The 23,104-nt window shown below is 37.9% G+C and overlaps 1 protein-coding gene across 11 annotated transcripts in view; it reads left to right on the plus strand.

Moving 5' to 3' along the window:
* The window catches only part of CTNNA3 (catenin alpha 3), a 438,877-nt gene that overhangs the window by 291,525 nt on the left and 124,248 nt on the right, over window positions 1–23,104 (plus strand). For all 11 annotated transcript variants that reach the window (XM_017826101.1, XM_017826103.1, XM_017826104.1 and 8 more), the window contains one exon: window positions 19,552–19,708. In XM_017826101.1, coding sequence (XP_017681590.1) covers window positions 19,552–19,708 — 157 coding nt within the window. The remainder of the gene's footprint in view (window positions 1–19,551; window positions 19,709–23,104) is intronic.

A 23,104-nucleotide genomic window follows, 5' to 3' on the forward strand; every position in this document is an offset into this window, starting at 1 on the left:
TGTGGTGGAAATAAAAGATGAAGAGTAAATATTAATAATATGTTCAGTAGCAAGCTTGAGAAGTCCATTTTATCCTGTTGAATAACTGCAAGTCTTGGAGAAAGGAGGTTCTATTGAGGAAATGAGGTGTTCTGAAAAAACCACAGACCAGTGTTTTCTCTTGAGTCATTCAGGTTCAGTGCCTGTTCTTAAACTTGAACCGTTCTGTGTTTCACATGCCAGCTTCTTGTTTCTCCAGGGGTTCAGGTGCACCTTTGCAATGGATTATTATGCATCCAATCCAGCTTTTTAATTGAAATTGAAACCTACACTTTCAGGGTATCACATCTGATACTAGAAACTCCTAAAATCTAATTTTGACTAAAATATTGATTTTTCTCCACAGCCATTTAAGTTTCTGGGCTTTTAATTTCCTGTGGTAAAATGGAAGTTTCTTGGTTTTATTTTAATTTTTTTTTTTTTAACCTAGAGGTAAACCAGGGATGAATTAGTTGATGATTATAGATCTGTCTAAAAAGAGAATGTGGTATGCACATGATAAGATTATGTAGCTACTAATGGTGTGTTCATTGTGCAGGATTTGCTGCTTTCTTAGATAAGGACCATGCCCTGTGAAAGCAATTCATATTTTACCTAAGTAAGAAATAACAGATTCGGGCTCCAGCATTTTTCAATAAATCAGATTATGCCATATCAGTTAAAAACCTTCCATAGGGAAAATAATTATCTCTTAAGTTGCCTGTGAGGCTTATCAATCAGAGTTCAGAATGGAGAAATTCATGTGTAGAACTCCCCAATGTTCTTAAATCTTTGGAGTCAAATACTTGGTATTTTATATGCTCTGAAAGATATATTTCTTGAAGAGAAACATGTGGTTGGGATTGAAATCTGAAATAGTAGAATTAAAACAGAACACCCCCCCCCCAAACACCCCAAACATACCAACCAAAAAAAATCAACACCTACGGAAAACATTTGAGAGTCTTGGGAGTTCTGCAGATTTGACCAGCAAAATCCCCATGGAACACAGGGGGAAAGGCAGATGCAGAACTGGCAAACCTTGGAGGAAAGCCTTGTTGCTTTTGTTACACTAATCAGATTCTACTGTAGATAAAATGGAGAGAGTTGATTTGGTACTTTACTGTATTTTTTTTTCTCAAGTGAAATTATTAGTGAATATTTGACTGTTCAATAAATGAAATAAGCTAGTGGATGTGTTAGAGCCAATGCAAAACACGTAATGCCTGTTCCTGGAATTTCATGAATGCTTCATGAGAAATGAGTTTAATATTAATCTTACATCAATAATCATAGAATAAAGAAATAAAGAGCTGCTAGCATAGGATTTGATGAAGGAAGAATTATTTCTCTCCGTTTAACTCATTTTTGACTGGGAGAATTTTCTTCAGTTTTGTCAGGTAAGTAAAATCTACAATGTCACTTGTAGCTGGGAGCCCATATTACTTTCCTGGTGTGCAAACAACATCTTGGCTTGAGAAAGAAAGAGAAGAAAAAGAACCCACCAAAGCAAACAGCAAGAATATTAATCTGTAGAGCTGTTTTGCTAATATCCATTTAGGCTTCAGTTCAGTGACATGTTTGAAGAAGACTCTGGTTCCTCTAACAGTTGGTCCTCTGGAATACCTGATAGATGGTAAATATAGAGATGGAAAATGATCCAAAATGTGGGAAACCAAAGATCAGCAGTCAAGCATCTGGCTTCTCTATCTAAATTATGGGGTTTTTTACATTTTTATAATCTGAGTCTGATCAGCTTCCAGATGCTCCAACATGTATGCTTGGCACATCAGGCCTTAGATATGTGAATTTTAGGCTCACTTCCTTTGAAGGTGGGATCTCGCTGGAGCTTGCTGATGGTTACCAAAGTGGTGCAGGGTGATTAGTGTCAATTCTGGAGTGTCATAAAAGGATGGAAAATGCAGGAAAAGCACATGAACGTTCATGGCTTAGCTTAGCCTTTATGTGATGATAAACAAATGTTCAGAAGTCATTCAATCCCATGCAGTATTTTTATCAGATATTTTAAAAAGATGAGGTATGGACTGATATAAGCAGAACCTTGGATATTAGTCTTTTCACCTGAGTTCTGTTTTTCTCTAAAGTATTGAAAAAGAGAGATGGAAATCACCTGATTATAATGTTATTAGGTGAGAAGCAATTCTATGGATCATGTAACTAAAGAAAAGCACGTAACACTTGGTACATTTATGGAAGATACAGCTCTAATTTTCATTGCTATCTTTCCTTGCTGCTTAGAACTTAATATGCTGCTAGTAATTTTTAATACTGCTTGCTGTGTGATAAACCACTAAATATAGAAGCTGATTTTTTGGCTGGGGGAGTTTTTAAATAAATCAGTGTGGTTTTTCAGGTAACACTGAGAGAGGTATTAGGATAAGCAAGATGCTGAGCTGATCAGTGGGAATATATTTATACATCTCATATTTCTAGGCCATTGAAATACTGATCTGACAGCTGTGTTGAACGTTTTGTATTTGGCTTGTCCAGCATAATCCATCTGTTTCTTCAGTGCCAACATGACAGTCTGGAACTGACTGCTGTATTTTGGTGTTACAGATCTGTTTATTGACACACCTGTACCTGCAGGGAGGAGAATGGCAAAAACTGCCCAGATTCCTTGCAAGAAACCAGACCCTGCAGATTTCCTTTCTTTGAATTTTAATAATTTCAGCATTGTTATAGTTGTGTCTCTCTAGCAGACAATAATAAGCATATCACATATTTTTTAGGATCATATGAAATGGTCTGTTTGTCAGTAAATTCAGAAATATGAAAGAACAAAGAGCTGAGGAGCTGACAGTGTTTTTCAGAGTATGTGTATGTTTGTCTGTAGAAGAGATCCAGGCAAAGCATCTCCATTCCAGTCCACCAGCTGCTTGTACTCTCTCCTCCTCCAGGAAAAGTACATTACATTGATTACACCTGCAATTTGGTGCCTTCAGCAGCCCAAACAGTGACAGCAACATGCCCCACACACGCCAGAGTCTGCCCTGAGTATCCACCTTTCCAAGCAGGGCTTGTGTGTTCTCTGCTTTCTTTCTCAAAAATTTGTCATAACTGTGTTATGCTTCCTGTAAGTTTTTGCTCAAGCTTTAAATGTGAATGTCCTATTATTATTTTTTTTTTGCTGTGAATTAAACATTGTATGTGTTTTTCCATTATAAAAATGAGTGGAGGAATTGAGTCTTTCCTTTGAGCTGTATTTTGATTTGCACTAAAATTGTTTAGCCCTTTCGTGTTGATACAGATAAATGGATATTATTTGCTTCTGTGTTATTTTCTAGAAAGTATGTGCCAAACAAACCTGAAATTCTTGTTCGCAAAAATGAGACTTGATAGCTATTGCATTTTTTAGGTATTGAAGTTTAATTATGTGTTTTATGATGCTGTGGATTTTTGAAGCTAGCAATTCACATTTCCTATATATTTACTTTTTCATGAGAGAAAAATCAATCATCCATTTTGTTATTTGCTCTGGTACATGAAATAGTGGGGGACACTGAAGAATTTTTTTATTAGTTTCATAAAAACTCTTCACCAATCACTTCAATAACCACAGTTTCATCATCTTGGTTGAACTGCCTGTGTGGCATCTCCTTTTATCTGTCTTAAGCCTATTTTCTGGGAAAGTATGGGGGAAAAGTAATGGAGGAGAACATGGTAAATCAGTGCGTTCTCTACCATCTGCTTTAAAAGACAAAAACCGGATGTTAATATCCAACAATATCAGACATTTTGTTATGTACCATCTCCAGCCTTTCAGTTGAGAGATGACTAAGGCACAATACATACTTTTAATTAATGCCACCGTCAGCTCAACCTGGCATTCATGGCATTAGTCTGCAGTGCCACCAAGAGCAGCGGCTGCTCCTCCTCTAGACTCCTGCTATCCCTTCCCTTGAGCCAGCCAAGAGTGTTCATGCATCCACACAACAACCACACCAGGAGCTGACTCGAATGAAAACTAACCCTCTTGCTTCCCAGGGTAATTCTCGGCTGCATCAGTTTTCTGATCCAGACATTAGGAGTTGCAGTTTGTTCTCTCTGTTCATGGAAGTTGAGGTTTGCTGTTTCAAAAAGCTGATGAAGCCTGGGGCAGTTTCAGGTGATTGGGATGCTGTGGAATCCTAAAGCTGTGGGACACCAAAATGTATTGGAAGGCATAGTGCTTTATTCTTTGGTACAAATAGACTTAGCTAGATGTTTGCTTTGGCTTGAACTTCTCCAATAAACAGTTTGAAGGAGGGGAAAAAAACCCTGCTGTGACTCTTGGATTCCCCTGAAAGCCTCATGCTGGCTGCTTGGCTCTTTTGTGTTAGTGGTTGGAGAGGGAATAATTAACTACAAAATGCCTTGAGGTTTTCAATCTTAACTTTCATCTTCCAGCATCTGCTGTGTTAGAATAGAATCCTCAACAAACTCTCAATTTGTAGTATTAAACAAAAATACCTACCCTGAGCAATACAGAAGCTGTTCTGTTTTATCCTCTTCTTGCCCCACCTGCAGTTACTGGACATAAGACATGAGAATGATTGAGTTTCTTAAAGTTGCTGGAGGGCATTTGCTAGGGATTCACACTGCACAAAAGTGCTGTGAATGTTTTATAAGCAATTTATTTTTCCTTTCACCTTTAAAACTTTAAAGTATGTTTCCCAGAAAGGTATTTTTGGTTTTTTTTATCTCTTCAACTTTTTTTTGATCTAAATTTGTAAGTTTTCCTGAGATTCCACATTTTATGGTGACAGGCCCACAGCAAAATGCTGGAGAAGGAAGGAAAAGCAATTAAAAATGAATATTAGAGACTTGCTGTGGTCATGTGGTCCCTTCTTGTGTTTAGTGATTTCTTCCTGGAAACTACAATGCTATAAAGTCATTAAAGATGGCAAAGAGGGGTAACGTGATCTGCAAGGGGGTTTTCTGTGTTATATTTTCAAATATAAATGCAAAATACGTCTGGAAATTTGACTATCTGCTTTACTAAACTCCAAATTAAAAGTAATTAGGAATTGTGTCCGTAAGAGCAGCTTTGGATATAAAAATAGCAAGTACACCAGTTTGCTTCCTGTATCTCTCAGATGATTGTGCAATATTGTTGATATAGATGCAGAGTCTAATTTGCTCCTCTGAGTTTACTGCCCTAAAGCTCTCACTGCTATTGAAAATAGAATAATTTCAAGGGAAGCTTTCTTTCTAACGTCCTTGAAACTTGCCGTGTGATGTGACGTGTGTTCACATTTGTGCATGAAACACAGGTCTGTGTGTTTGCATTGTACCATTTCTTCTGTCTCCTAAATTAATAACTGCATTCACATGAACTTTGTGTTCTACTGTAGAATCCCTGAAATTATTTAAGAATGCAGACTTTTGATGCCTGATCCATATCTCTAAGGCAGAATTTTAGCCATACGTGCATAGTTTTCTGGGAAAGATGATTTTATAAGGAGATTTTTTTCTGGGTAATGCACTGCATCCTTCCAACATTTGTTTTACCTGTTTCTAAATCGTGGTGTGTATAAATAATTAGAGACACTTCAAAAATTACCCCATTTCTCATTTCCTTAGTGGTACAGCTTTCTGTTGGAGGCAGTAGCTTGCCTATCTCTTGATATCTGGGATATCTGCATGTGGAAAACAGACTAAAGGACTAAAAATCATTAGAAAACCATTACTGACAACAGAGGAAAAGGAGAGTAGTCATTTGATGGTGGGTCACATCCAGTTTAGGTAATGTTGGTTTCCTCTTTTACGGGATGATCATGTAATGATGTGGAGGAACCTGATTTCATGATTACGACTCTGAATCGTTATTCTTAAAAATAACAGAGGAATAGAGATTCCTCCCTAAGGAAGGGAGAAATTATTTCCTTTCTCCGAATTTCTCATTACCTGCCCTGAACTGTCCTCGCTGCCTGGAAGATGACAAGGGGGTTTTGTTGGATTCTTTTTGCACCTTTTTTTCGGCTCATGGGGTGTGTACAGACTGTGTATGTGAAATACAGGACAGAAAATGAAAACTAAGAGGAAATGTGGAAATATTTATGTTCCCTTAGTGTCGTGCACACCTGCTAAGATAGTGACAATATACTGTCTTCACTCTGCACCATTTTCTTTATGTTTGTTGTTGTTGTTATTTAATTTGAGAGGATTTTGCTAAAAAGTAATTTGAAACTCTCTTGGTGGGAAATTCTTAACTGGGGGGTGGAAAATACCCACCTCAGCAATACAAACCCCTGAAAACCAAGCGGGGATGATCTTTAGTTACTACATTTGTTTACCGAGGGGACAAAGAAACATTGTGTTATATTTGCTTCACTTTCCAGCCACTTCACTGTAGCACGTCCAGTGGTGTGGCATGACATTTGTTCTGGAGGAACTTGTAAAATCCTCAAGGTGTTGGTGATAGCTTGATGCTCCTGTATATGGACATGTATGTCCCTGAGCAAATGCTTATTGTCATTTAAGATACGTTCCATTTTGTGTATAGGAATGTAACTGAAATCTTACTACGTTTCTATGACAGAATCAAATGATGCTAATTCCATTCATGTGAAGTACATTACTAAAAATAATTTTCTTATTTTAAAGTCTTCCCTGTTTCTGAATATATAGAATATACCTGATTTGTCCTGGTGCTGGTTTTTTGTTAGAAATGCCAAGAGGGAATGAGGAACTAATTAATACGTTTTCAGTAGGTTTTTTGTATTATTGCTGTTTGGTTTGGATTTGGCATAATATAATTCAAACTGTATGTGAAGCAACAGCTGTGGCATAAATGTTGAGCTTTACTGATGTCCTTTCCTCCCCAGTATATAAATGCAATCCATATGTGTGTTCATATTACCACGTATTCAAAGACTGTAGCTACAGTGTAGTTACACTGTAATTGTTCCAGGTCTCATACAGTTTTATTTCATCTCTATAAAGTTCGGTGCATGAATGAATAATCCATAAGGACCTTTCTATTTTATATGCATTCCATTATAAATCGGACTAAAGGTTTACTTGGATATGAAATCCAATACACAGAAGGTAAATGACATAAACTTCAGTTTTACGTTGTAATTTGAGTATGCAACTAATTTAATTGATAATTATGGCTGTTGTATTCAAACATGGGGATTTTTTTTCTGTTGAACTCCTTTTGAGATCAAGTCCTGAGACTGTAAACTCCCATGGAGATTTTTCTTAATGCCTGCATCCTCTGGGAAGCTGTACTGTAGCTTGTGCTGTTGACAGTATGCCTTATCCCAGTTTGATCAGCAAACCCAGCTATCTCTGGTGCTGATAAGTTTTATACCAGTATAATGGGCAGTGTTGGTATACTGTGACAGAACATTTACACGGCTTAAGAAAAATGTAGAAATGTAGAAAAATCATCCTTAAAAAGCTTTGCTCCATGAAGAGACTTTGTGTTCTCAGTGCAATCTGTTTATAGCAAACTGCAGGGAGCTGAGCTCCAGTTCTGGATGCAGCACTGTTGAAGACAGGACTTCCAGTGTGCTTTTGAGTATAAAATAACAAAGGAAAAAATTATTAGCAGAACTCAGTTTTGAATATTTTTTTATTTCCTCTTTCCTGCCAGAGTTCAAGAAGCATTGGGATGATACTCCTGGGCACAGGGTGTGACTCCTGGGGAAGGTCCTGTGCAGGGCTGAGGGTTGGACTCGATGATCCCTGTGGATCCCTTCCAACTCAGCATAGTCTGTGGTTGATGTATCAGTAAGTCTTGAGGATTATTTTAGCCTTCCATTTCAAGAATCTGTATATCTTGAAATTAGAATTTTATTCTAGAATGCATTGCTCAAGGCTTGATGGACTTGGGTGAATTGTTTTATGCTTTCTGAGCAGAATCTTGTTGTCCCCCATGTAGACAAACTATGGATACAAGAAAGTAATTGTTTGGTTAGCGTGTTAAGACTGCAGCTAAAATTATTGGAAGTAGTTTACCAGTGTTATGATTTGCTGGATCCTAAATTATATCCTGGATAATGGGTGTATATCTAATACAGAAAATACAGTTTGAGGAATAGCAATTTTTTTTTTTTTGTTTGGGTCAAAAAATGGACTTTTTATTCTTGAAATAAAATAGGGGATTTGTGAAATTCATCCCTGTAGGTTTGAATATCATATCCAAAACGTCCCCTAGGTCATTTACAGATGCTGTACTTCACAAGGCAAAACCAGAAATGTTTGTTTATTCTTGCTGCTTTGGTTTCAGTAGTGCAAGATAGAGAAAGTGAAGGTACAGAACTGAAATGATGAATTCCATGCAAAAAAGCCCAACGTATTTTGGAATTTGCTGTCTGTTTAACTTGTCAGGTCAGGTGAATTAGTTCTGGGTGGGAGGTGCTGTTGGATTGGTTTAAGAAGCAGTCTTTAAGTGTTCAGCCTATTCTGTCATCTGTCTCTGAAAAACAAAGTAACTGTCCACTCAAATGTGAATGCTAAATACTTTACTGCATTTTCAGTTTTTTTCCACTTCCGTAACACTTGAAACTAAAATAATGGCAATGTCCCTTTTGTTAAAGATAACTCGTGTGCTTTTTCTGTAGGAGGGTTCAACGTGCATTCAGAAATACGTGTGCAGGCCCTGTATGAAAGCAAGGCATAGGTGTGTGCAGGGGTAGGGGGAGCTGTAGAGGGATGTTTGGTGCGTGTGGTTTTGGTTTGGCTGGATTTGTGTTTGGTTTTATTTTCTTTCTCAAGAGTCCACCATGCCTCTCAGCAGTTAGAAGGTATGCTTCTGAGTGAAATTACACAGGGTTTTTTTTTTTTAATGAAGTACAAAAACTTTATCCCGATGTAATAAGAACATATTTCTGTGTATTGCTGGCAACCACTGCCCAGACATCAGAGATAAAAGCCAGGCAGGATTTTATTTAATTTCTTGCCTGGAGTATCAGATCAATAATGTTTGTAGAATTTTTGGCTTACCCCCTGCCCCACAATTCTGTTTGTTCTTGAGGGGTTGCTTTACCTGTGCGCTCTTAATTTATTCGCAAGTTCCATGATCAGCAGCTTGTAATAACAATGTAGAAATTAAATCTTCCCTCAATGGTGGGTTACAAGAAGGCCTTTGCTAGATTTGAACAGTGGGTTAATATATCTCTACTTTGTTCAGTTATGTGTTCCCAAAGCTTAAAGTTGCCTCATAATCTCAGAACAAATAAACCCATATATAACTTCTAAAGCTTATTACCAAACATAGTCAATTATGTCACAGTCAAAGCAAGTGCCTCCGGTGCAATCCGTCCTTCCTGCTTTAAATTGTGGGATAAGAGAAAGAAAGAGAAACATAGAGTAAGTTCTTTAAATCCTATTTCTGCCAAGGTAGAGAGAGATTGCAAATAGGACTTTGACATTTTGTCTTGGATCGAAATTTGCCCTAAGTGTTTTTACCACTGCAGGTAGTATTCTAGGGATTGCAGTGTTCTTATTATTGCGTCATTGTTTCTTGTTGGGTTTTTTGAGTCTGTCTGAAGCAGTAGGTGTCCTATCTGTTCTGAATATAATGTGAAACCTTATGGTCACATAGCACCTGTACGCCTAAATCCTCATAACTATCAGTACTGGATAATGCTGCTGTGGTAGAAGTTTTTCAGGATGTTGTGAAAGAGAGAAGTGTGCTGTGGATGGAACTTTTCCTATGTTCAGAAGTGTTTCTTGTGGAAGTAGAGTCTTGCTTTGTCTTGTATGTCACTTTTGATATAATGATTAAACAGTATTCCTTAACTCTGCATCTCCTTTTAGACATTTTCTGTGGAGGTAGATTTCACCTTTTAAATTTACAGAACAATTAAAGTTGATTTTATTAATAAATATAGCCAGTAATTTATTTCCTCTTGAAATGCATTTAGCTCTTGGGTAGAATTTGTCTGTATTGTCTGGGGCTGTTATCAACACGATCTCAATTTTATTTAATTATACTGACTGAAATATATTTTATGCTTAAATATTTTGTATACAAGATACTCAGTTTTCAAAGCTTTTAAATTGTTATGGGTTTTTTTCATATCTTTGTTATTTTAATAGCTTTTTATGGCAGATGCCAAAGCAACAGTGTCACATAATCTTGTGCCTTTTTATCATTATAGTGGGATTTTTTGGCTTGCAAGTTTGTTTCTAGAGTTAGTAGTAAATACATATGCTTTCTTACAGAGCTTGGGCATATCTGGATATTTAAGCTCCCCCACTGTTTTAAGAGAAGTACAAGGCACAGCTTGACAGAAACAAGCTCCACAAAATGTTTGTGTGTTTGGTTTTTTTGTTTAAAGAACAAAAATAGCAGACTACCAGCATGTTTCTGTGGTTTCTTTTGTAGTAACTCTCGTGTCAGGAAATAATATTTCATGATGTTGCTGCATTCTGTTTGCATTTCTATTACCTGTCTTAGAGTATCCCCGAGAAGTGAGTCATTCTTGCCCCTGAAGGAATCAGTGTCAGTAATTAAGTAAGTATCATATAGTTGTTTTGTAACTATGTTTGAAAACAGTAACAGTTCAGGTTGGGAGGGCCCGTGGGATGTGTACAGCCTTCTCCTCAAGGCAGGTCCTTTGCCAGGGGAACTGCCCCCCCAGCCAGGTGGTTCCCAGACCGTGTCATGTCAAGTAACTTACTCCATCCCACCTGTAAGATTGGTTTTTAGACATTCAGATGATCATTTTTGAGAGAAGGAAGAAAAACCTCAGGTTCTCTTGTATCAAAACCAGTTGGACACGAGTTTTCTTCCTTACAGTCCCAAGCAGTGCAATTTCTTTTCTGAAGTAGCGTGAGATGATTAATTTAGTAATAGCTTGGGAAAAAATACAACTTTTAAAAGCTCAGAAATCAGTTTTCTGTGTTCTTTTGTTGTGCTACTTGTGTACATACCCCAGTTAATCTTCTTGAGGTATGCTTAGAAACTGTTCACATTACATAAATGAATTGGGATTAAAAATTACATTTAAGACTCCAAGAACTCGCCCACCAAACTTTTGCAGAGCATTTGGTTCTTAATATGTTGAGACAGCCGAAAGAGAGAAAGCCTCCACACATTTCCCAGGAGACACTTTTAATTTCAGGAGGAAATAAGGATTTTGGCAAAGGTTTAAAAGGGGTGACCTACAACTAACATAGAGCATTCCACAAAGCACCCACACAACTTAGCAGAATACAGCCCACTGGTTTTAAGTTACCCAGAAGAGATTAAGAAAAGAGTAAAGAAAGAAAGAGATTAAGAGAAGAAACAGGAGTAAATAGCTGGAGAGAGAAAAGAGATCAGGAAAAGATATTAAGAGAAAAATAGCTACCACCAAAGAATCCTGTGGAAGGCCCTTCCTTCCGCTGCCCTGAGTTGGTTCTGCCCCAACAATAAAACAATACTTTTACTGGTCCAGTGTCTCACAACATCCCACTGTAGTTTCTTTAGCTATAAAAATATGGACCCTATAAGTTTCATCTTCCAGTAGCAAAAATCTGTGGTCAAGTCCGATGCTTTGAATTACTTTTCTGTTTATTTATGTGAATGTAGAGCCCACTATCCTATAGACTGGAAAAACAGAGTGGAAATAATTTCTTTGCTTTTGGCTCCCAAGGAATTCCAACCTACATTCAGCTCAAAACTTTTCACTCCAAAATCTCTGGGTGATTTTGCACTGGAGCAAGTATGGATTGTTACTGTTTTTCAGGGAGCAGGGTGGCAGTTAAACCTACCAGTTTTAACTACGTTTAGTGATCCTATAATAAGGTACAAAATAATTCTTATTCCTAAGAGATTTTATTAATGTATATATGATAGATGCACAGTTTTAATGCTAAGAAACACGAGTTAGTTTTATGTTTGCTGCCAGGATTCTCAGTCATGTATCAGATCTTGGAGACATTAACCCTGCATGCAAATGAAGAGCGTTTTGTGTCATTTTACATCCTCCATGGACACGAGCAGTTCTTTAGGAACATCAGCTTTGCAGACTGTTCTCTTTGGCAATTTGGTGAGACTAGAGACAAGCAGAGTCCTCATCCGGACTTTGCCTTGTGAGCCTGTTTTTGACATTCCTGCACTAGAGGTTGGTACTAAAGCTTTGTAATCTATGCATAAGCGGTAAACTTTTGGTAGGTGTGGCTAAAAGTCTGCTTTTCCTCAACTCTAGGTTGAGTACAATCCATTTTCCATACACATACTATTGTATAGATGTTATTTTTCTCTAGTTATCCATGTCTTTCTCTTAGAGATGAACACCCCATCCATGCAGAGCAAATGAACATGTCAGTATTCTGAAGGTCAGGGTGAAGTAGATGACCACTTGACAGTAAAAACTGAAGAACAAAGTTGCCTGTGCTTGTAGAAATTGTGCTTTTCGTGTAAATCTCTTTGAAATATTAGTCCCTGTAGGTTTGTTTACTGCTCAGGGTGAGTGAAGGGGGCATAGCATGGCCAGTGGAGAAAAGAAAATGAGAGGCTGAATGTGAAACAACCAGAAATGTAAATTCAGTGTCAGAAGCCTCTTTTTATTGGGCACCCCACACTTTTCAAAACAAGATCTTAAGGCTGAATTGAGTTCTACATAGAAAAGACTGTCGTTTCAGAAACAGGTTTCTGAAGTTCTTGTTTGTGATGTGGTAGCTGCTTTTGGGGTGTTGTTGCATGTAATTGGAGATGATACTACATGCAGAAAGCACAGTGCATTGATTGTGGTAGGGTATTTCTTAATGACTATTAACTTCAGTTTGTCAGTAGAGCAGGAGAACTGTGGCACCCTGACCTTTGTAGCAGCCTCCTGTAGGGGCAGGATTGTAAGAAAATCGATGGCATAGGCTTATGAAGGTGTAGGTGACTGAAAGGCAGGGTCCACGTGTTGCGAAAAGTGAGATGAATGAAAGAGTTGTTGGAGAATTCAGCTCAGAATGAGAGGGAGCTTAAATACGCTCTCTCCCCCATCACCTGGAATTGTACACCGTTACACGTAGACTGTGATTACATGTAGACTTCTGAGTTATTATCACTCACCCAGGTGGTAAAATGGTTTGAGAATACTTATTCCCAAACGCGGGTGTACAAGTTCTTGTTTTGATTTGATTGCTAAATGGGGATATCCTGGGGTGAGCTCTTTCAACTTTGCTGTAGCAGCTTACACTAGGGCAGAACTGAATCTTCTTTTCTTGGAGGTAAATTTGTCTAGCATCTGTGAAATATTTGTCTGAACTGGGCTCTGCTGTTACTGTGTCAAGTTGATGTATTTGCCCTCTTAATTTTGTTGGAAATTAATCTGCTGGAGGTGCAGATGAATGTAAATCTGGGCAGCCAGCTCCTGTTCATCTGCAAAAAAGATAATCATCAAACAAAACTCCAGCTATTAATTAAGACTTTTTATTGATTTGGGTAGAGAGGCTAACAGTTTTCAGAATCTTCTTTTACTTTATTTCTAAGGAATTTCTAGTTTTCTTCTGCTGTAGTCACTGCCATATCACTGTAATTGCTTCTTCCCTTGTTTTATTTAATTAAAACACTACAAAAGTATTCTATTGTAATGTTACTCACACCCTGCATATGAACTTTGTACTCTTGTGTTGTCCCCTTTTGCCTGACCTTAAGCTGGATGATTCATCCTTACCTAAAGGCACCATCTCACTGAACTTCACCTCCCTCCCTCATGTGACAGGGTGGATGTCTGTTGGGCTCCAAATTATTTCTACAGTAAAGGAGTAATTGTGCCGTAGTCTTCAGCTGACTGCATGAATGCTGCATGAATGTTTTGTGAGATTGTTGGGGCTTTGCTTTGGTTTTGTTTTGTTCCCCAGCCTTGCTCCCCTTTTAGCCCATCATGCACAGGAGCAGGTCCCTGAAAGCTTCTTGTACTGTGTATGCCTCAGATTTCATTTTAACTTACCTGTATTTTTATGTAACAACCAGCTGTTCAGAAGCTGGATAGTAGGAGGTGTGTAGGATATCTTAGAACTGTCCTCATGTTGCTCTGTCCTCAAGATTCCCTCAATTTATATAATCCTCTGTCACTGCTCTGTTAACTTTTTGAGAGTGGCTTTCCTTCAATGGAGTGTGTAGAATATGGTGTATCCTGTCCTTGATGAGGACGTATTTATGTTACTGCTGTACAACTAATAATAGTAAATGCAGTCCTCATCTAACTTCTGCTCAGGAGTCCAAGGATATATTTGAGAACTGTTAGTTTAGCAACTAGTGTCATGCCCAAGCAGTGAGCAGGACGAGTACCAGCTTTCTGGGAACATTTACCTGAACTTTGAAATCTGCAGTGCAGAAATAAAAATGGAGAAAAAAATAATGATGGAATTGGAACAGCCTAATATGCTGTAATAAGGTACAGGAAGGCTGTTTTTAATTGGCCAGTGACAAATTGTAACTCAGTTTTAGATCGGGATGCAGTGATGAAGCAGTGATGTCAGATTAGTTTTGCTTTCATTGTTTCTTGTGGTCAGTTCAGATGGTAAATTTACTCCATGACTGATAGTTGGAATGAGGTAGAAAACCTAAGCCCCACGAAGCCTAAGGAACTGGCTAAAACTTTTTGCAGCTTAGTTTCCTGTTGGTGAGACTGTGAAAGGCCTCGTGTTAAGTTTTTTTTTTTTCTTTTTTTCTTGATTTTTCTTCTTTTTACAGGAAAAGGAGCTTTAAAATCTCCGTTCTACTTATGTGATAAGGTATCTCTTCAAGTTTCTTAGACCACATTAAAAATACCTAGTCTAAATCATACGTGTTGTGGATCATGGCTTTTGGGACAGCTCCAGATAGGACAAAGGCAACAGGACAGCTGGGCTTAGCCAAGCTTTAGGAACCTTGCTTGGCTCTTAATCCCTCACCTTGACATGGTTCCCAGGCAAAACGAAGACATGTGGTCTATAGTGTGCTCTCCAGCTTAGATATGACAGGATTTTGGTTTCATTACTGTCAATCTGAGTTGTTCTATGGAATGTAGGTGTTGTCACGCTTATGGAAGCCGTGTTTATTCAAAGTGCAGTGAAGTCTTCCCTTCATAGGATATTTAACATCAGAACCATTTACCTCGGGAACCATGAGGAACAGTGTCACCTGAAATACTTAATTCAGGATTAACTGCCTTTGTGTATAATACAACTGATTTAACTTCTAGCTATAAATTTGCTGAGGGAGGCCTTGGGTGAATTCTCTGGTTTGTGTTATTTAGGTGGTTAGGCTGATGCTTTGGGGCTCTTGTGCAGCCTCAGCCCGTCAGACTGTGAGCCAGTGCAGTCTCTGTACTGTTAGATGAGGGTGCTGCCTGCCTGTGCTGTAGCTTTTGCATTTACTGAAGGTTTTGGGACTTCATTTCCAGAGATATCTGGGGTCATCTTGATTTCTAAATTCACCCATTTAATAAAGTTGACTACATTTTTTAACAGTTTTGGTGATCTTCCCAGGCAGTTTACCTCTTTATTGCATTTGACAAGATAAAAGTTGATTTGGCAACATAAAAGATGTTGGTTCTGATACTGAAACAGCTTTTCACACAGTCTCATTGTGACTTTTGGCAGGGCCAAGCTGATAAATCTACCAAAACAAAGAAGAAAATAGAGTAAGAAAAAGACTTTATTGTATTCAACCAGAAATAGTGTTTGACTTTCATATATCTTATTAGAGGCTTAAACAGAAAAGTTAGAAATTACCTGTTTAGTATTCCAGTCTTGTTGGATGCATTTTAAAACCTAAACTAGTTAGTGTGGTGAATGAAAACAGGACCAATGTGACCTAAGAATTATTGAGGTGAAATTTTGAGCCCCTGGCTTAGAAAATTGATCCTATGAAATTGGATTAAGTGTGATAGGAATGAAAACAGTGAAGTTCTCAACTCCTGCAAATGTCTTACTTTTAGGAGAGGATTGGGGGAGCTGCTGTAGAGCCAAACAGAAATGGGCTTTAATATATTGCATTGCATGTGGAAAGTTATTGTATCTTTGATATTGATACTGAAATAGAGAAACTGGAGGTGATTTCTTCTGTGCAGCTGTGGAATACTCAAATGTTCAGAGTAACAGAGGCAGAGCAGTTCTCCTTCTGTATTAAATGAGTAGTATTTTTTCCTGCCTGCTGCAGATTTATGCAGTTCACACCTTAAAAAACAAAATCTGGGCTGGATCTCCACTTGATGGAAGCTCGAAATGTTTGTTGCAAAATGCCTGACATATACAGGGTTTGGCATTGGATTGGGTTTTTGGGTGTGTTTTACATGGTAACAAAAATTCCCTAATTAGCTGCTTTCCCTCTGCTTTCTAATTCTTTTCCATATATTTGTGCACATAGACATTGTCCTGTTGTTGCTCTACTGCATGTTTTCTGGGTATAGTTTTGGAGTAGTGACAAGTAGTGACATTAAGAGAGTTGCTTGCTTTATAGATTGTTCTTTGTGTTTACCAAAATGTGGGGTTTTTTGTTTGTTTGGTTTTTTTCCCTGATGATATGCTGTGTTCTGGTTGATGAAAGCAAAGCTAAGATAGAGTAGAATAAATTACTGAAGTGTAAATGCTTATCAGTGTGCCCTGTACCTTGAAAAACAACGAGTCTTTTCTCAGGGACAAAGGGAACAGTTTTCTGCTAATTTCTAAAATTACTAATTCCTAAAATGGTTAAACCACTAATGTTATTTTAAAAAATATATGGAGGAGCACTATTACTACACTGAATTTTCTGTGTTTGTATTCTACACTTCATATAGAAACAACATCACATCTCTCGACCCAAGAGATTTGGGCACTGGGCTGAAACTTTTTGGGTTGCTTTTGTCCTGGGCGAGTTTCCGTGGGTTCTTGAAGGATGTGGTATGTGCTGTTCCCAGCAGTGGTACTCCTGAAGTACTAAATGAACAATTGTTTTAAAAATGTGGTCTGTGGGCAAGTCTGGAGTCACCATGTTTTCTTCCTCGTTTGCCATCCCTGGGAGCTAAAACTGGGCATTAATGAGAAGCCATTTTGCCTCTAGTCTACACCTGGGAGAACAATTTTTGGGGAGTGAGCTTCCAGTTTGTTTTAAATGGGATAAAGGAAAGGGAAAGTGTGTTAGTGCAGGCCCTTTCCTACTTTAGTTCGTTCATTTGTACATTTTTTTATTAGTTTTACCAAGTGAGTTGCAATAGCCACAGTCTGCAGTTATTCAGAGATTAGAAACAAAAGTGTTTTATCCTGTTGGTGAAGCACCTTCAACCCAGTAGAAATCTTCAGCGGTGGACTCCATCACCACAGCTCCTGGTAACAAAATTGAAAAGTTGCTTGTAAACTGCTTAGTTACATCTTTTGAATTTCCAGCATTTGTTTTAATAAATAGAGGAAGTAGTTTGTGTTAGTGGTGAAATGGCAAATCATGCAAGACTGATTTTAGCACTGCATGTTATTGCCTACCTTGAAGTCTTTATTCAAAGGGTGTGTTTAGTGACAAAGGTAATGCTCTAACAGGAAAATGCTGAACATTTATCTTTATAGAAAGGGACCCCTATGATCTCTTTAATTTCCTGCTCTAACTCTCATGAAAACAAAAACAAATCAGTCCTTACACAGCCTTCAGTCGAAGCAATGCATGTAAATAGAAATTAAAGCCTTCAGCAGCTTGTGTGGTCTGTAGACTGATTTGAGAAGCCAGAAGCAATTAGCTCTCCAAGCATAAATGTCTGCAGGAAGAGACCCTGTTTCTGAACAGTGCATGTGGGAACGCAGGCAGAAGGTTTTTGACAGTAGTTTGCTTATGCCAAGGATGTGGGCAACTTCGTTGGTGTCTTTTGGGCTTCAAAGTCCCTGGTGACTTGTTTTTAATCTCAACATTCTGATAAGGTGTCAGTGATCCCCCGTGTCATCTGTGTCAGCATTGCTGTGCTGTTGCTGTTTTTCAGGTGACAGAACCATAAATGATCAAGACAGATCTCGTGCCAGATGATACAGCCAATAAATGCTTTTGCTGAAGGTTTTGTAGAACTGAAGTATGGATAAAATAAGGTTTTATGAAACGTACTGAAAGTCTGTAGTGAAAGGATGTCTGAAAATGATGGGGCAAGCCCTGTGTTTAGCACAAACCAAATTAAAAAAGGAAAAAGAGTAGTCAGGTCTAAGCCCTTAATGGGCCTGGCTGGAGCAGTATCATCACCCACTTCTAACATCTGCTGTTTCAAAAGTCAGTGGTTTTGTTTAAAGGATTCTGCCTGAAATCAGACTTGTTTTAAATGAGTCTTTAGACTTTATTAGGTGTGTGCTGCATGGCTTGGTGAGCTGTACTTGGTAAAAAGATTGTTTCATAGCCAAAATGCCAAAATCTTCGCTGGCAGTCATGGATTTTGAGGTGCTTTTGATTTTTTTTTTTAATTGTTTTCTTGTTTTAAAGAGCATTCCCTATGATCTTATTATCAGGTATTTTTAAAACAACCTGTCCACTTTTTTCCGATTTCAAATTTGTTTTGCCTGTTGGATTTTTTCTTTTTTTTGGAGAATAAAACATTTTTAAGCTTTTATGTTTGTACTTCTGGGACAGAATTCTGGGGGGTTTTTTTATTTTTTTTTTTGATCTCCTGTGGAATTGGTGGAGGTATCTTATCCTTTTCTTTATTGTACTTACATTCTCTCTGCCTTCTCCATGCCTGGTAAAATAATAAGGATGTGGTCTATTCTTCCTCATCAAAATCACTAGCAAAAAAGACTCCATCCCAGCAGTGGTCTTGTGAAAACCTAGCTGTGTATGTTTCTTCATTATGAGAGCACAAATATTAGTAATTTTGTCATTTGTTTAAATTTCATTAACTCTGTAAGTTCATGTGATTTGTAAAAATACCAACCAAACAAAACTGATTACAGATTTAGCTTGTTATCCAGAACAGGGTCAAGAGGATTGTTATTATTGTAAGGACACATCAGATGGCCTTAGAAGATGATTTTTCTAGTTCTTATATGTTGGTGCCAAGACTTGATTATAGTGGCACAATATGCAGGAATGTTTCATGAATGTGTACTGTCAGCACTGAGGATTGGTGGGGCATGTTGGTTTTATTCTTCCCGTATTTTGCTTTATGTTGTGTTTTGTAGTCTTAAAATCATTCTCCCCTTGATAAATAAGCAATATTGGGAAGATGAAAAAGGGTTATGTTCAGCTTCTACCTGGGATATGTGTTAGTTTAATTAAAAAATGTTTATAGATACAACATCAACAAAAAAAGATTTTAACTCAAAACTGGTGATGTTTGCTGTACTGCTGAGTGTGTGCCTGAAGTGTGAGTAAGTAAAAACCTCCTTGTATTAATATTCTACAAACTTGGAACAATATGAATTCTCCAACCAAAAATAAGTTGTTGGGATTTTTGCTGTCCTGTTCCATTGAGCTTTTTGAAGCCATAATGAAAGTTGGCCTAAGCAACATCTGACTGATATTTCTGCTTGAGAACAGAAACAAAAGCTGAGCAAAGGTGTTGCATGGAGAACAGGAATGCTGCTCTGCAATGCTAAGTAAAACATAACATTTGATTTCTGAAGACAAAATTATTTAGTTGGGTTTTGTTTTTATTTTTGGTACAGGTCATTAACGCTGCTTTAGCTCTTGCTGCCAGACCAAAAAGTCAAGTTGTGAAAAACAACATGGAGATGTATAGGAGTACATGGGAGAATCACATCCATGTTCTTACTGAAGCTGTGGATGATATAACAAGTATTGATGATTTTCTTGCTGTATCAGGTATGATAATTTTCAGAATCTAATCATTCCTTTATGTGCTTTGAAAACTTTTCATCACTTGTCAGTAGGAAACCAGGGGAAGATTAGATTGTGTGAGGTTTTGTGAAACCATTGCTTGTGTTTAAAATGTCCCCACACACTGGATATTTCTGCTCTGCACAATGTAGAGCTGGGTGGAAGTTCCTTGAGCAGATCAGCTGCAGGGAGTGCAATGGGTGTGACAGGGGCACGTTTGTGCATCCTCACAAGAGATTCATCTACCTCTTCAGATTCAAAATCCTCTCTGGAGCTGTGAGAATCTCCTTCTAAGAGAGGAAGTACAGATGAGTGTGCATACACCTTAAACAGGACACTCTCCTGTTACTGTGGAATGCACAGTAGAATTTGTGGAATTTTCCATGTTACAAATATTTGTTACACAAACTGTACTTGCAGATCTCTTCAGTGAAGAGACCCTTGATAGTAAACTGTAGTTACTGAAGCAGTGAGTGTCTTCAGCATTTAAACAGAAGATAGAAAACAGTTGCTTCATTTCTTACAGTTGAAAGATCCCAGTTCTGAAGGAAGTTTCCTCCCTCAGTGATGAAAAGTATTCAACAAAAGCATTTCAGTTGCACTGTTTTTCTGTGTTGCTCCTGCTAACATACACCTTCATGTGCATAGCCTAGAAATCTTTAATTCTGAAGGACTTGTAAATCTGTATAATTCTACCTTTTTGACTTCTCTTAAAGTAGTGTAAACTGGGAAGGAAGGAAAAATTTGCCTCATGTTCATTAAATGTGGTTTAACTTCAGTGTTTCTTTATGGTCAGTGGACCCTGTGCTTTCCCATTTCTCTCTGGGCACATCCTTTGGGCTTAGTTCCATTTTTTAGGATTATTTGGTTTATGCAGCAATGTGGAAAATGACTGCAGATGTCAATAGTTGGAAAACATTGTAAATAAAGTCAGAACTGAGTTCAAGTTACGTTTCGCTCGTTAAACATGGGGGTAGACTCTGTCCTTAAAGGGAGACAGAGCTTGGGTATTTATTGCTCTGAAGTTTATTTGGGTATCTTCAAAAATATCACCTCTACTGTGGTGACTGGAAGCTGCTGGACTGGAGTCCCAAAAACTTGAGTGGTGGTTTTTTTCTTGTGATCAGGGTGTGGATATTACAGTGCAGAAACCATAAGCAGAGATGCCTGTTCAGGCCCTTTCTGGGTCTGCTGATGTGGGATGCAGACTTTTCCTCAGGGCATGGAAGTTCTCCTTCCTTTACAGTGGTAAAAGTACCTAGCAAGTGATTTAGGTTTCACTGGAGAAGAATTTACTGGAAACAGTGCTATTTGATTATCCACTGAGTTACTCTCCTACAGGTATCTCAGCATCTTAGTACACAAAAACATAACCTGAGGATTACTTTTTCCACTTATGAACCTTCCTGTTGCTTTTAGGACAAATCTTTCCTGTTGGGGTAAAACTGAAATTTCTGCAGGTGTTGCTGGAGCTGTCAATGAAGAGATGAAACAAGTCAATTGCTAATGAATTTAATACATGAATTTCTTTAACTTACTATGAAATCTCCTCAGTTTTAAAATTCTTCTTTGAAATTCATTGAGCAAAGCATCTCTTTTAAACTGTGCAGCTATGATTCATTTAAATGCCACATTTCAGATATTTTTTTTCAACATTTCCTTGACTCGAAGAATAAAATTAGGCATTCCAATAATAACTGTGGAAAAAAAAAATCAGTCATCAGGTGGCTGCTCATTGCAGAGTAGACTCATGGCTTTTTGCTGTATTTTACATTCTTTGGTTGAACACAGTTGAATGATTGACAACATTTCACAGTGAGTAAAAGCAGAACCTGTAACTCAGGTAGCAATGATGTGTGGGCCTAAATGTGATGAGGCCCAGAAAAAGTAAATATTCATGTATTTTCTTTAAACTGTGTGCAGAACATCTTTTGTAAGCTTTGGTAGAACCTTCTGGCACATGTTAATTTAATTGGTTTGAACTTCAAGTGTCAGGCTCGTTCTTAGAGGATCTGCTGAGTAGATTTTTCCCTTTGGGAAGACTTCTTTTTTTAAATTTTTATTACCTTCATATACAAAGAAGTAATGAGTAATTGTAAGTACAAGCCACTCTTGGTCTACTCCTCAGGGTGTTAGCACCATTACTGTGTTCTGAGGGAGCAAAGCATTCACATTGCTCTGAGTAGATAGAAGAGTTGTCTAAATAGAAAAGTTAAAAGTGTCTAAACAGCAAAGTTAAGTGTAATAGAAGGATAGTATCTACCTTTTCCAGAAAAGTGATTAGGAAAGATAATGTACATTGAGTGTTTTGTGTCACGCTTGAGATGAAAGGAATACCAGAACTGGTTCATAATGGGTCTGTTCTTTCTGCAGAATATAGTATTCTATGCCACATGGCAACATGGGAGAAAAATAGTTTTAAAATAACATACTTTCAAAATGGATACTGAGCTCTTTTGGGCAGCTCTTCACATTTGGGTTGGATGGCTGAGTTTGCAGCCCTGACCGACTTTGCATCTTTCAGGTTGGCGAGGGAAGTGATTAATACTGGAGTGCTAAAATTGTATTCAAAATTATAGTTAACTTCTTTGTAAATACAGTAAACACACCTTCCCTAGTAATTCTGGTGACTCAGAACTCTAAATCGTACAACAGAATTGCCTACTTTTCAAGTTTATTTTAAATTGCATCTCTGACGGATTGATATGTCAGATTTTTCTACCAGGTGCATCATGTAAACCACAAAATACATATTCCCAACTTTAAACAGGTTTGGAACGTACATTTTGTATGAACTTTTCACACAGCATCACCTGAGCTTTGGACGACAAGTAAGATGTTATTAAGATGAGTTGTTCTGGGTTACTTTTGGCTGAGTTTCTCCTGTGGGCGTTTCCAAGGTACAGTGTAACTCCCTTTAGTGTCACCACAAAAATTTTGCACTGAGCTGAGTGGCAAGTGGGTTAGTCCCTATGTTTCTTGAATCCAGACTTTTATGTTTCTGTCCTTAAAATAAGCTGAGTAAGGGAGCTGTGGGTAGAGGGTGGGAAGGAACTGAGCTCCCTATGGAAAGATCTCCTTGTGCTGTTTTCCAAGCCACTTGTGTGGTTGCCAGAACAGGATGTTTGTGTGTGGACAGTTCTGCCCCACTGTGATACATGTGATACTTCTCTGGTGTAGCACTGGGGGAAGGAGAATTCTGTAGCAGATCAAAAAGAGTAAATTGTGAGCATGTGGAAGGTTGGGTTTTTTTTTTTGTTCTTGTTGATTCGTCAATTTTTGGGTCCCCTCCCTTTTTTTTAAAATGCTTATAAATTACATTTAATAATAATAAAATGTATATGGTAATAATGCTGTTCTTACTTTTTGAAGTGTATTAGT

The sequence above is a fragment of the Lepidothrix coronata genome, unplaced genomic scaffold (assembly GCF_001604755.1).
Source record: "Lepidothrix coronata isolate B3197 unplaced genomic scaffold, Lepidothrix_coronata-1.0 Scaffold124, whole genome shotgun sequence".
NCBI classification, from domain to species: Eukaryota; Metazoa; Chordata; class Aves; order Passeriformes; family Pipridae; genus Lepidothrix; species Lepidothrix coronata.